Below are 13610 nucleotides of genomic sequence, written 5' to 3'. Positions count from 1 at the left end.
TGCGCCAACCACCTCTACCACCCCAACCCCAGCACCGCGACCGCACCTTGGGGGCAGGACACAGAGCCCAGCCACCCCCGGGGTGCCCGGCACCCCTGGCGGGGACCCCTCGCCCCCATCCCTGCCGCACGTGGGTACGTGCCGGCGCTGCGGGCCGGGGGGGCAGCGCGGCTCCTCCTCCCCGGGCGCCCGGCGGCGACTGGGCGCCGAGGCTGCGGCGGGCGGGCGGGGGGCGGCGGCGGCAGCGGCCTCCAGCGGGGCCGGGGGGCGGCGGGGAGGGGGCTGCGGGCGGGGTCGGCGCCCGGAGAAGGGCGGCAGGCGGTGTCTCCGCCCGAAGAAGAAGCCGGGCTTCGCCGGGGGCCGGCGGTGCGCTCTCCCGCCGCGGGGCCGCACAATGGCAGGCGCTCAGTAGGATGGATCCTGCCGTGGCTTTTGTTCTGCGGATCCACCCATCCTCCTAGCAGTCAAGTGCCAGGCTATGGTTTTCTCCTCGGGGATCTCTCCGCCGCGTTTTGCCGGCGTCTCCGGTGAGGGTTTGGCCTCGGCTGGGATTTCGCTACCTTACTTTTCGTTTGGCTTCGCGCTGAAAAAGGGGATTTTTCTTATTTTTATTATTTATTTTTCCCTCTCCCTCTCTCTCTTTCCACGCTTTTGGTTATAATCCAATGTTGATCTAGGGGGAATAACCATTCAGCCTGGCTGAAAAAAGCATCCATTGAAAAGTCTCAAAGAAATATACCACGTGAGGAAAAAAAAAAAAAACTGGGAGAAGATCGGAATATAATCATTTTTTCTATGATAAAACTGGTGCCCCTCTTCAGGAGAACTGGTCTCAATTTATTATTATGCAACCACAAGGATCTCTTCTTTCTCAGGGTGTATAAGCTGCTGGATTGCTTTTCGCCCAAATCAATGTGGTTTCTTTGGAACATTTTCAGCAAAGGATCGCATATGCTGCAGTGTCTTTGTGGCAAGAGTCTTAAGAAAAACAAGAACCAAACTGGTAAGCAATCCATTGCACTGCGTTGTTTTTCTTTTATGCTACCCTGTCTGTTGCTCGCCGAGGTAGATCTGCAGTCCTGCTGAGGGGAGAAGGGGGAAATGTAACGAGGCCGGCACGGACATGCATGTGCATACGTGTATGAATAAGCAAGGAGCAGCACGGATTAGCTTCAGCCCCTGTCACCACGGAGGAAAAAGATAATCCAAGGCGACCCTATAGCCCGGTCCGCATCTCCTAGTTGCCGTGCGCTATTTCCGAGGAGGAAACTTTGTTCTCACTGCCCTTTCCGAGGGGCGGCCGGTAGCGCCCACCCTCCCGGCTCCCGGGGGCGAGCCCCCCGGGCACTGCCCCTGCGGGGCGCCCGCTGCGGGGCCGAGCAGCGCGGCCCCGCCGTGCCCGTGCGAGCCGGCCCCGCTGCGGTGGGCGAGCGGCTCCGGGGCTCCGGTCCTGCCCCGCACTTTGTGCTCAGTCGCCCCCTCCACACCCACCCGCCTCGTCCGGCTTTGCCCAAGCCGAGCCCGGCACCCCCCGCCCCCGGATGGGGAAAGGAGGGGGGGGGTCCCTGCTTATTACTCCCCCTCCCTCCGCCGGGACTTCAAGCCAGGGATGTGGAGGGGGCGTGTGTGGGGGGCATGGACCGGGGGTGGCCGCTCGCCCGGGGTTTGTGCCCTAGACGGCAGCCGAGCACGGCAGCAGCACGGCCGGGGTGGCTGCGCCTCCTCCGGGATGCCCCCTCCGTGCACACTCGCCGGGGGCCGTGCCGTGCTTCTCCATTTCTGCCTTGCTGCCGGCATCATGCGCTTCCCTTCAGCCTGGCTCCGACAGGGAAACTTGCGGTGCATTACATAAGAAATGTAAATGCGGGTGCCCCGGGCCGCCCGGCCCCGGGGGGAGAGGGGGGGTCACGGCTGCCGCTGTTGCATCCCTCCGGCTCCGGGCGTCCGGCTCGGAGGGAGGGGAGGGCTGCTTTTCGGGGAAATACCGGCCCTCCTTGCCTAACCCCCCCAAGCCTCGGTCCCCCCCCTTCCTCCCTGCTCGCTCCCCCGGCCAGCGGGTTGTCTGCAAGCACTTCGTGCCGGGGGAGGCGAGAGCTGCCGGAGCCCGGGCTGCGTGGGGAGGGATGCTCTGCGTGTGCGTGTGTGCCGGCTGCCCTGCAGTGGCAGCTCCCGAGCAGGAGGCTCCTGACGCTGGCACTGCAGTGTAGTAGATCATAGGCTCTCCTCGCCTCTCTGACACCCCAACACCGCCAAGCAGCAGCCCCGGCAGCCCGCACCCCTCTGCTCCCCGGCCAGCCGGGGGCCGGACCCCGCTTTGCCCGGCTCGCAAAGGTGCGGGGAGTCGCGGTGGGCACCTCGGCGGATTTTTTGTGCCCCCCCCCCCCCCGCTCTCCCCGCTCCTGCTTTGCCAGCTCGGCTCCCCCCTTCCCTCCCCGTCGCTGCAGCAAAGAGCAGCCACTTCTCAGCATACCAAAGAAGCCGAAATGCCCCGCTGGGGGCTGGGAAGCGGCCGCAGCCTCCCGCAGGCCGCCCCCGGCTTCCCTCGCCCCTTCCCTCTGCACCGAGACGCCCCCCCCCGGGCCGGGGGCAACTCCAAGCTCCTTGCCCCCCGCTCGGGGCAGGGGCAGCCTCGCAGCCCTCAGGGACGGCGCCTGCCCCTGCCCGGCCCCGGCCGTGCTTGAAGGGGCCGTGACCGCAATGGGGGGGGGCTTCAGGGGGAGAAACGGAGCCCGCTGCCGCCCTCCGGGGGGGCCCGCACCAGCGCCGCCGTGCCCTGAGCGAGAGGCGATGCTGATGCTCCTGGGAAGGGTTTTGGGAGCGGAGGTGGTTTCTAGACCTTTCAGTTAGCAGCCCCGGGGGGGTGGAGAGGCGTCACACCCCCCCTCTACACCCCCAGGCCCCCAAGAGGGTGGGCTGGTGGCAAACTGGACCTGAAGCCGAGAGGCTGCCCTAGGGGTGTCGGGGCTGGTGGCCCCCCGGCCGGGGTCGTGGTTCCCTCCGTCCAGCCGCTCTCTCATCTTCCCCCCGGAGGAGGAGACACCCTGGTCCCTAAATCCCGGCTCCGGGCAGCGCTGAACGGCGACTGCTCGCAAGAACTGGGCCGAGTAAGGGGGTCTTGGGGTACCGGGGGCAAATCACCTCCAGCTGCCGTGCGGTGCCCGCAGCAGAGCGCGGAGACGGGGCCGCGACGCCCCCCGGGGTGGCTCCCTTTCCTGCCACCACCCCTCTCCTTCGCCCGCAAAACTTTTTAGGATCGGCGGGGCTCTTCGCTCTCCAAAAGGCTGCAACATGGGCGAGCAGCCGCTGCTGAGCCAGCCAAGGGGAAAAGCGGGCAGGTTAGGCAGCTGAGATTTCAGTTCGTTCAGTTATTTGCGGCCTGATGGCATTCATTTATTTATTTATTTCGGTATGGGTCCCTCACAACAGCTGGTCTCTTTCCAGAAACGGGTTTCCAAATGTTCTTTGCTTTGCATTTCCACCCCGTGGCTGGCTTCAGCCCTCTTCCCCCTGTGCTGACCTCCCGCGGGGCTCGCCTGCTGTCCCCGGGGGGGTTCCTGGCACAGGGCAGGATCCGGAACCAGGGCAAGAGGGGCAGGAGGGATGGGGAGCCCCGCGGGAGGTGTCAGAGCTCTGGCAGGGTTGCGGCAGGAAGCTTTGGTTTGTCTGTCGTGGAAATGCGTCTGGCTGAATGCAGTGTTTCAGGTCCGAGATCCTGGAAAGAGGAGTAGCCTGTAAGCACTACAGTTGTTTACCTCTTTATGTTTCTTCATAAGGAGGAAAACTTTGAGGAACTGTAGGTGTGGCTTTGCTGGCACTGATTGACTTTTTTGTTTTCTTCCTGGAGTTTAATAACGCACAAAGCGATGAAGCCCTGTGTAGCTTCAGCGTCCTGCCCAGCATGAAAATATTTCTGATGTGTTAGGTTCCCCAGGCCTCACTTGCAGGTGTAATTACTCCCACCTAACTCAGCCACTATGGCTTGTCACACACACACACAGGACTTCACAAAGTGTGGGACTAAAGGAACACTTTCTCAGAAAGAGTTAAACATTGCTTGGGACCACAGGGCCTGTAGCGGTGAGATGCCATCCTGGTGGCTTGCCCCTGTGGCTCTGCACAGTGCATGTTCTGCTAGTGAATGGTTAAGTTTTCAGGAGAATTTGGGGCTTGGGAGGATATGGGGAAGGTGAGTACCCCTGGGTGTTTTTTTTCACAGGAAGTGACTAACATTTTTTACCAGGTGACAGCTGCTAGGTTGCCCATGGGAGATGGGATATTTCACTGGGGTACGAGATGCCCCCATCGCTATCACATTTCACTCCTGGTGGTAGCCCAGCAGGCAGAGGATGTATCGCGTTTCCTCTCCATTTACCTCCAAGGAGAGACATCTCTCCAACTTAGTCAGGGGTGTTGACAGGAGAGTAGATGGAAATTGGCATTACTATAAATATATTGCTGATAGAGGAATTTAGTTTCTGTTAGTATCAATCCTGGATCAATCTCAAGCACAAAACCTATTTAAAAAGAAGAACATCTGACATGCGAGCGGTGTCTAAACTGGGATCTCTGTATAATCCCCATAAAGCAGTCAGGCTGCTCCTTCATGGTCACTTATCATCTTGAAAAAGTTTCCGAGCATAGTCATGCGAGACTGAATCTGTTTAAAACAGCAACTTGGGTCCTGCTCATAAAATATATAGTGTGAGTCATTATCTGAATTTGAAGCAAATTGGGGCCACCCGCTGCGTTTCTTACTCATGGAAAACAAACCTCCCACCGAAAGGCAAAGGACCCCAGTAAGAGCTGTGGGATTGGGTCCTTGGAGTTTCTTTCAAGCAGGTCTGAAAAGCATCTCTGACTGCCTAAATACCGTAATTCCTGTGCTGTTATTAGAGCCACGGTGTGTTTCTCTCACTCAGATGTAAAATTGCCTATTTACATGTATCTCACCTACTGAAGTTTTGTCCTCTATGGAATACATTTTGTGAATTTATACAAATTTGATTATTGTTGAGCAAATTAGATTGCATGTTCTACTTGTTAAGGGGTGAAATTTATGCCTGCTCATGAATCTCCCTACTGTGATAAAATGCTTATACCTCAATGTTCAATGTCTGCTAATGATAGGCCATTTATAAATGAATTCAAATATATAAAGGATGACTTAGGCTTGGAGAAAATATGAAAAATACATTTACAGAAATAATTGGTTTAAATGTTTATGTGTATGCCATTTTCCTTTAAGAGTGATGTTTATTCTACTTATTTACTTAGATTATGTTAAGTATATTAATTTTGAGCTAAAATCCCCATTGACTTCAAATTCAGGTAAGGAGTGATTTAGACATTCAGAATTTGTCCCTTTCTTTGCAAAGATTTTCCCTCCTGTAAATGTCTATAAAAATGTAGTTTGGAGAGGAGAGAGCTGCTTGAAACTGTAAAGCAGTTTTTCAAGAGGACTTGATGAAAATTAAGGAAAGAAGCAGCTGGGCACTACAGCAACCGTGGGACGGTATTTTGCGGTTTATGGGGTCATTATTGAAATTTCTCTGTAATTGTAGAGTGAGATGCTGCAAGTGTAGAAGGTGGTTGGACAAATGAAGTGGTTGTGTGCAAGTTAAACTGTGCTGAATATTCACAGAAGTTAGCCAAATGAGATTGTGAGTGCTGAGTCCTAGTAGAGCAGGCTTCATGCAGCCAGGGCTGGTCTTGGGTTCATTTTGGGTTCATTTCTATAACTAATTCTGTTTAAGATCTCCCTTGGGATTTTGAACACACTATTACTGCCCTATGTCTTGTTTGCTGGCTTGTTAAAAATTACAGACATAACCAACATTGCAAAAGCATGCTGCTGATATATATTTTTTTCTCTGTGTTTTGGTGAATGATAGCTTTTTAAAGACAAATTAGTAGTTCACTAAACAATTTACTTATTAACAAAACACCAAATGCTTTTAAATTTGGAAAATCTCTGTTGTGGGGAAAGAATAAACAAACAAACAAACAAAAAAAAACAAACCTGGAAATAAACTTTGCAGGACTGGGACCATATTTTAGTTGAGAAAGAGCCAGCATCTTGCACAGAGCATGTTTCAACTGTCAGAACAAACCAAGTGGGTGCGAGGAAAATACTTTTTCTTGGAGGCCACGTGATGAAATGCTCAAAGGAGTATATTCATCTTCAGACTGAATATTTCAAAAATTATTTATCATCTTCTTAAAGTGGATCCTGAGAGGTTCTGAACCACTCAAAAGTACTGAAAGTTATAGTTGCAAGGGGAATTGATGGTGTTTGGCACCATGATGGACTGAACTCACAGTGAACAAAACATATTTAAGGGATGTGTCCTTTTGAATATACTCTGTGCCAAAGGTAAATAACCAGCAAAACTGTTGTTCAGATAAGGAATCCATTGTCTTTGAAAGAGATCTTTTTGATGGCAAACCCTCCAAAATCATTAAGTGAAAGGCTTTTAATGGATAAATGTAATGCAGGCTTTGTGTGTCTGTAGCATACTCTGTTGTAAGCACTCCCATTAAGTAGTAGCAAGAGAAGTAAATAGTTGCTGATGAGACAGCACTAAGAAGTCAGAATAATAATATCTGTAGTAAATTCAATGCACAAGTCAGAATAATAACACCTGTAGTAAATGGACTAGTCTAGGTAACATATCGTGTAGAACATAAAAAAAAAATAATAGTTTGGGAGTTAATATTTGATAGTTGTGTGTGGTAAATAATAAATGGGCCTCAGCTGATAGCAGAAATTGGTGGTGTAATTTTGATGTCCTTATCCTGTGTTTTCGTTCTGACACCTGCTTATTTTACTTTTAGCTGGAAACAGCGTGAGGATTTCCACTGAACAAGTTTAATGTTTGCATACAGAAGGTAGTATCTTGGAAATTATTTGGCTTGATTCGGTGGCACTAAAGTTAACCAGGTCTCAGAAGGCAGTATAATTATACCAGGGTTAAACATTTTAATTTATCTGAAATTGTATTCACTTTTGCTGGCAAACAATGATCCAAAATAAGCTGTAATCCCATACAAAAGATTTGTTTTAAGGAGTTTCCAGAAGGGTCTCATACAGGAATAGACTTTGCTGTTCCCTGCAAATTCATCGCGTCATCATTTTTTTTCATGCAACTTTCTCATTTGGAAGGATAAGAAAAGGATGAGGACGCAGAAAGTGTGTGACTAGTGCCTCAGCTGTTGAACATATCGTATCCTGTCTCTAGCACTGGGCACTAGGTGGAGTTAAAAAAAAAAAAAAAGAAACAAGGCAAATCTATGTTTGATCCTTCTCCTAATCTATCCACTCAGTTTTCAGTTATTACCAGACTGTCAGAGATCTCTTTATTCAGGCCTCTGCATTTATTAGCCTCTGAAGGAGCTTGTCAAAGAGCATTTCTACTTTGGTCTTCAAAAACTTTTATGGCAGTGAGCTCCAAGTAATGATGTATGGAAGGGGTGTGTGAAGGGATTTGTACTTTCTGTGGGTGCTCCTTTGCTTGACTTCTGTTGAAAATCAGAAGCTAACAACACTATTGCCACTTCATGTTCATGATTATTGAACTTTTCAGTAATTATTTTTCAGGGGCATTTTTCAGGGGTATCTCATCTGTAAGGTGAAGAGCACTTCCCTTATGGTCCCTTCTCCTTCCTTGAATGGTCAGAAAAATACTCAGCATTTCTACCATCTCAGTTCCCACACAGTGTAACTTGCCTTTGCTGAGGGTATAAGATGTCTCTGGCTTTGAAGGACAAAGATGAAGCAGCAGCTGACACATGCCTTTGCATGAGGAAACTGCTTCTTTGGTCCTGCTGAAGCCAGTGGAGGATTTTGCTTGTGTGTGGAGGTGTCTGCAGAGCATTGCCCATGGTTTCACCACAGCCCAGAAGCTCACAGAGCCACAGCACAGTGAGGAAGATGGAGTCCAGCACTGACAAGTGGCTTCTGCTTTCATCCAGCTAGAAGGAGTTCATTCCTATATATTTTCTAGGCTATGGGATACAGAAGTGTCTCCTGCAAAGGTCATGTTTTCACAAAGTCCTTTCTCTGGAGGGGGATATTGCTGCCTTGAACAAGCTTTTAAAGAAGTAAGCTCTACTGTCACTGAAAACTAGAATTTATACCACTGTTAAATGGTTTGAGCAGGAGAGAGAGCTTGCATGTAAGATCAGATACTTCTGTTTACATATAAATCTCTTGGTTCTCAGCAATGCTAGCAAAGGAAATTAGAAGAATTTCATTGTCCTTTAGTGAGGTTTTGAGTTTAAAATGTTAATGTAAAGAAAACAAGTTTGCCAGACTTGTTACTCTTTCAGTAAATGCATTTCTAAGCATGTCTTGCTATATTTAAACAAAACTCCCAGATAACAGTTTCCTGTCAGAGAAGTGCATTATGGAGCACTGGTAGTTTTCTACACATATCATTTATTGCTCAGATAGGTAAATTTACAGACACTGAATGGCATGACCAGGATCTAACAGTGCAAAACATAGTGGAAAACACAGAAAAAGGTATGGAAAAAATATAGTGTAAGTACCTGCTTAAAAAAAGCAGTGAAATCATTAGTATAGCAGTAAACAATAAAATAGATTGTCCTATCAGGAATATCTTGATAAGAGTTAAATTAATGGTAGTACTTATTAATTCATAGGGCTAATGATATGAGAAAACACTTTACAGTTCAGATATTCTTGCAACTAGAAACTTCATGTAGATACCTGCACTACTAATAGTCTCCAAGAAACAACCTAAACATGATTTAGACAGATTATCCCACTAAGAGATCAGCACAAGATCTCAGATGTGAATTAACTTTAGGCTATCTAAAACCCAGGTGTTATTTAGTCGCTTGAACTCTTTAAGCTTTTACTAAAATCCATGTTTTTAAACGGCATTAACAGGTGCATTAAAATCCGTAAAGTCTTGTGTCCCCCAGGGATTTCCTCCTGGAACTGATGCTTTGTCCCCATGCGAAGGTGACTTTCTGTCTCAAAAAGCAGGGTTATACAGACTTCCAGCACCCAAAACATTTTCTAATCTCCTGGCTTTACTGGGACCTGTTTTATAACCATGAATCTGATCTCGGGTCATCACAGACACCATGGCTTCCATAATAGCATCTTGCATCTCAGTTCTTCCACCTGCTCTCTGGGTTAGGATCTGTGAGGAAAATAGCCCTTAATTATAATTCTTTCTGATGTTTTAAAGTTCTTTCCACTTTGAATAATTAGCTAGTGGCAGTGAGCAGAGCTATCTTACAGGTTATTACTGAAGTAATAGGTATTTATGATGGATGAAGGGTAGGCTGATGAACTATCCTTGTTTATTGGACATGAGCAGTATGAATGATTGGTTTCCCTATTGCTGCTAATTTATGATAGCAGAACAGTAACAGAAGTACATAAATGTAGAGGCAGCAAAGCAACTGTGATTGATTAGGAAAGGACAGTAAAATCAGCAGGAAGAGTCAGAAAACTCAAGAACAAATGCTACCCCTTTCTATTGTCTTGGGGACAGTTTGAGCATATTACTTGTTTGAGGATAAAATGCTTTATATGGGATTCTGCAGTTAAAGCAGGACAACTCAGCTTCCAGGAAAATTTTCTGGAGAATATTGCTGACCTCTTCTTACTTGACCTGGTACAGAGTAGTTTTTGGGGCCTGGCTGTGCTTGTTCACATGGGTGCCATGTGTCTCCTAGAAGCTTGTGACCTTGGTACCCTACTAAAGCTGCTCCCAAGAGTTCCCAGAGAACTGCAAATCCTTTGTGGGTGCAAGACATGCCATGTATGTCTATATCTTCAGCAGGGTACAGACAGAATGAACTTGTAGTCTGGGTCCTGCTTACCTTTGATTCACCTTTGATTAACCTTGTTCACCTTTAATTGAGTTCACTTTTGATGGTCCAGTTCAGAGACATTATTGTATGAGAATATTACAATATGCCACTTCAGTGCAACATACTTTAGGGTTCCTGCTGACTAGGGAGATTTGTGACAAAGCAGGTGACTATATGCATTATTTCTCCCTATGTCCTGAAGTATTAAGCTCTGTCTACTTGCAAAAAAAATTTGAAACATGTTGTAGATGAGTTCTCTCACCTTTGAAACTTGTATCATTAACTCTTTTTTTTTTTTTTTTTTTTTTTTTTTTTTTTTTTTTCCCATGGAACAGCACCTAAAAACAATATAGGATTGTTCTACAACAAATATGTCATTATGTAGTGTATGTGTTGAAGACTTTTTTTTTTTTTTTTTTTGAAGAAGCCTGTATTTTGTTTTTGATCCAGACTTTAAACCCTGAAACCCTGATAATATTTGTGGAGTTGTGGAATTGTAAGGGAAAAAAGAAAAAACAAGAGAAAAAAAAAAAAGCTTTTGTAGCTTCCTAGACAATATCTATCTGGGTAAAATCAATGAGTTTAATCATGGTTGGAGGAATGTGTGCCAAAGAACTGGGAATGGAGTCACTGTGATTTTATGTTCTGCTGTCTTTCCTAATTTCAGTTTGTCTTTGCAGTTTATAAGAGATGATATATCTGGGGTCCTACTGACATGAAGTGGAGGTGAGTCCTGAGATTTGTGAGCCACAGAAGATATTCTCTCCTCATTGAAGGTTTTCAGAGAAAGATTATCTTTGAAGACATTGGCTGTCTGAGCACTGTCAAAGCATGCACATCAATTTTGAACATTGCCATACACCACTGAGGAAAATACAATACAAAGAGTTCCTCAAGATGCCTAATTATACATGGTGCTCTTAAAAGCAAAACAAAACAAAAACAAAAACTGTAAGCACAATGAGAAAAAGTAATTGAACCTAAATATGTACAGGTGAATAGAATAGTAGTTTATCTACTTAAGTTTATGGCCTCTTAAATTCTGGATCAGAAATATTTTATCCCTGTTGTGCCAGCTGCCTCCAGAATGAAAGAGGAGGTAGCAGTCTGGGACCTTATAACCAGAGCAGAAGTAAACTGTAAGTTGTGCAGGTTAGGTTAAAACCTTTTAACAAAATATTGGGAAAAATGGCAAGATGAGAATTCATTATACATGCTGAGGCCCATTTTATTGGCTTTCATTGACTAACTGGAGTCATTATGGCTTAAGTTGGCTGCCAAAAAGAATACTTGCTAAATAATATTAAGATGGAAGATGGGGAAAAGGTAATTACTAAGACCGAGTAGTCATATATATAAGTTAAGAATTTGGGGGTGGAATTTGATGAAGTTCAAACAAAAGTAAGTCAGAATGCGATGTTAGTACATTAGGTTAGATTTTTTTTAAAGTGTGGATGATACTTGAACAGTGTGGGATGATCTCTCTCCCACTTATTCTCAGAGGAAGATGAAAAACCAGAATGACAAAAGAAATTATAAAGTAAATAATAAAGGGATTAAAGGAATCTGTAGTCATTTAGAGAGGTTAGTGACAGAGTCCTGCAGGCAAACAGAATTTAGAAATTCTTTAAGCTACTTATCAATTGAAGAGCAAATAGACCTGAAATTTAAGGACATTTTCATGGAAAACATCTATTTCTAGAAGCATTCCTTTACCAAGGACATATAGGAGTTATATTTAATAGAGTCTGGCTTCTCTCAATGTATTCCATTTATAGCTATCTCACTAAAGGTGAGATACCCTTGTAAATGCTACTTTGTTTTCATAAAACAAAGGCATTCTCACACTGGCATGAGACTATCGTCTGTTGTTGCACAGCTCTGAAGGAGTGGCCTCCAGGGTGACCTTAGACCAAGTGTCCAGTACCTCCTGCCTGCTGGCATGTGGACAGTCTGCTGTCCGTCTGCATGAGCGCGCCTGGCAGCCGTTACTTTTCTGAACCTGCATGGGCATGTGGTATCCTACGTGTGCCCCAGCTGCCCAGGCTAACACCTGCGGGTTCACCGAAGATGGCACATGAGTCTGGTCGTGAGGGTGACCAACAAGCTAACAGTAAATCAAGCTAACCCTAAACCATCAGAGTAGTTGCCACAGCATCTGCTGGTGAGAGAAAATGTATTATTTTTTCCACCCTAAAACTGATTTACAGCACAATTTTTAAAATGTGGTGTGTGTGCTTCTATGGATCTCCAGCTTTGTGAATCTTTGTGAATCAAACACCATGCAATGGGCCATATAAACTGTAGAGGTATCCAACACCAGAAGCATTTCACTATATTTTATCTTTAGCAAGAGGTTTCAAAGGCATTTCTGCATACTTGCAGGCATTAGTACAGGTTCAATGTTAATTTGACTTTTTCTTCCAATAACTTGTTAAGTGCACAGCCAAGTAGGCCAAGAATCTTAGGTGCCATCCAGGCAAACCCGATCACCATAAATCTGCATAAAGAAGTTTACTCTGGAGATCTTAAAGGAATGTTGAGGGGAGAGTAAATCTCATCTTATCAGGTGGCAAGTAAGAATTGTAAGAACTATACTCCTTCAGTTGGGTATGTTTATTCTTCTCCCACCTTAAGCTCTTCCTAACTGCCAAGGAGCCTAAACTTGAGTTTATATTGCTTGATTAAAAAGTAAGATGGATTGATCCAAGCCCAAATGGCTATGTCTAGTGTCTGGCTTGTATACACATTACTAGTAGTTACTGCCCTCCCTAGCAGGTATGGGTGGAGAAAGCTAGCTTAAGTGGTCCAAAAACATCTGTGACGTAAATAACAAGTATGAGTGACCAGGGGTCTAGCACTTTTATTTACAGTACAAGCACAGCCAAAAAGAATTAGAGAACCCCTTTTGATTCCACTAAGGAAAGTCAGAGCAAGCTGTGTCTGTAGGGTGATTTACTTTTACCCCCAGCCTTAGAGTGAGAACACACCTGGACTAATACCAGCATATGTCACCATCCCAGGCATGCAAAGGGGATATCAGAGCTTAAGTGGAATGGATATACCTCATCTCTGAGAAGAAGCACCCAGGAAAGTTCTTTCCATGTTTTATTGGTTAACCCTGTGAAAGCTGGTGAAGAAAAGAGAGCAGAGCACCCAGCTTTGGAGTAAGTCTGGCAGCTGAATAGCAGAGACCTGAGTTAACAAGAAATAAATCATAATGGATTTCTGAGAAGAGTGAACCAGCCAGGAGGGAAGGCTCAGTTTTTCTGGAGAAAGCGACAGATTTCTCCTTTCTCTTTTCCCTGACAAACAGAAGATGTTGCTCCAGGGTAAGGAAGAGCTGAAGAATGAGAGTTTTCCTCTGTCTCTAAAAGAAACCTTTCTCATCTACTTCACTGACTTTTACTCACTTTCTTCCTCACTGACCTTACCCTTTCATCTGTGAGTGCATATGCAACGAAACTGGTCAACATTATTGGTCAAATGACTAAGCTGTTTTATTACACTCTTATCTTCAATTTGCTGAGCTCTTTGACACCACCCCGAGTTACTGCAGCACATGCTTCTTAATCTTCCTTTTAATAAAAGGATATATATTTTTTCCTACATGGCTACTGGTCTTTCCCTTTCCTTATATAGTTGTGAGAAGTGTGAGCAAATAATTTTTTTACTGATTGTTGATATTTTATATATTTTAACAAGCTAAAACCAGTCATGGTTTGTGAGTTGAAAGGGTTTGTCTTACAGTCTGTCAG

General features: G+C 46.0%; 1 protein-coding gene across 4 annotated transcripts in view; it reads left to right on the top strand.

The window, feature by feature from the left end:
* The first annotated feature begins 285 nt into the window (after positions 1-285).
* FGF14 (fibroblast growth factor 14) overlaps positions 286-13610 on the top strand; it is a 416126-nt gene continuing 402801 nt past the window's right edge. Inside the window, exons 1-2 of one of the 4 annotated variants that reach the window (XM_068677830.1) lie at positions 287-527; positions 678-1003. In XM_068677830.1, the coding sequence (XP_068533931.1) occupies positions 796-1003 (208 nt within the window). In that variant the 5' untranslated portion in view covers positions 287-527; positions 678-795. Of the gene's footprint in view, positions 1004-13610 lie in introns of all 4 variants that reach the window. The other 3 variants (XM_068677856.1, XR_011095178.1, XM_068677905.1) reach the window with 3 other exon arrangements.

Source organism: Anas acuta, chromosome 1 (assembly GCF_963932015.1).
Source record: "Anas acuta chromosome 1, bAnaAcu1.1, whole genome shotgun sequence".
NCBI lineage: Eukaryota > Metazoa > Chordata > Aves > Anseriformes > Anatidae > Anas > Anas acuta.
Note: the sequence above shows the minus strand (reverse complement) of the source record. Positions and strands in the feature narration are given on the sequence as shown.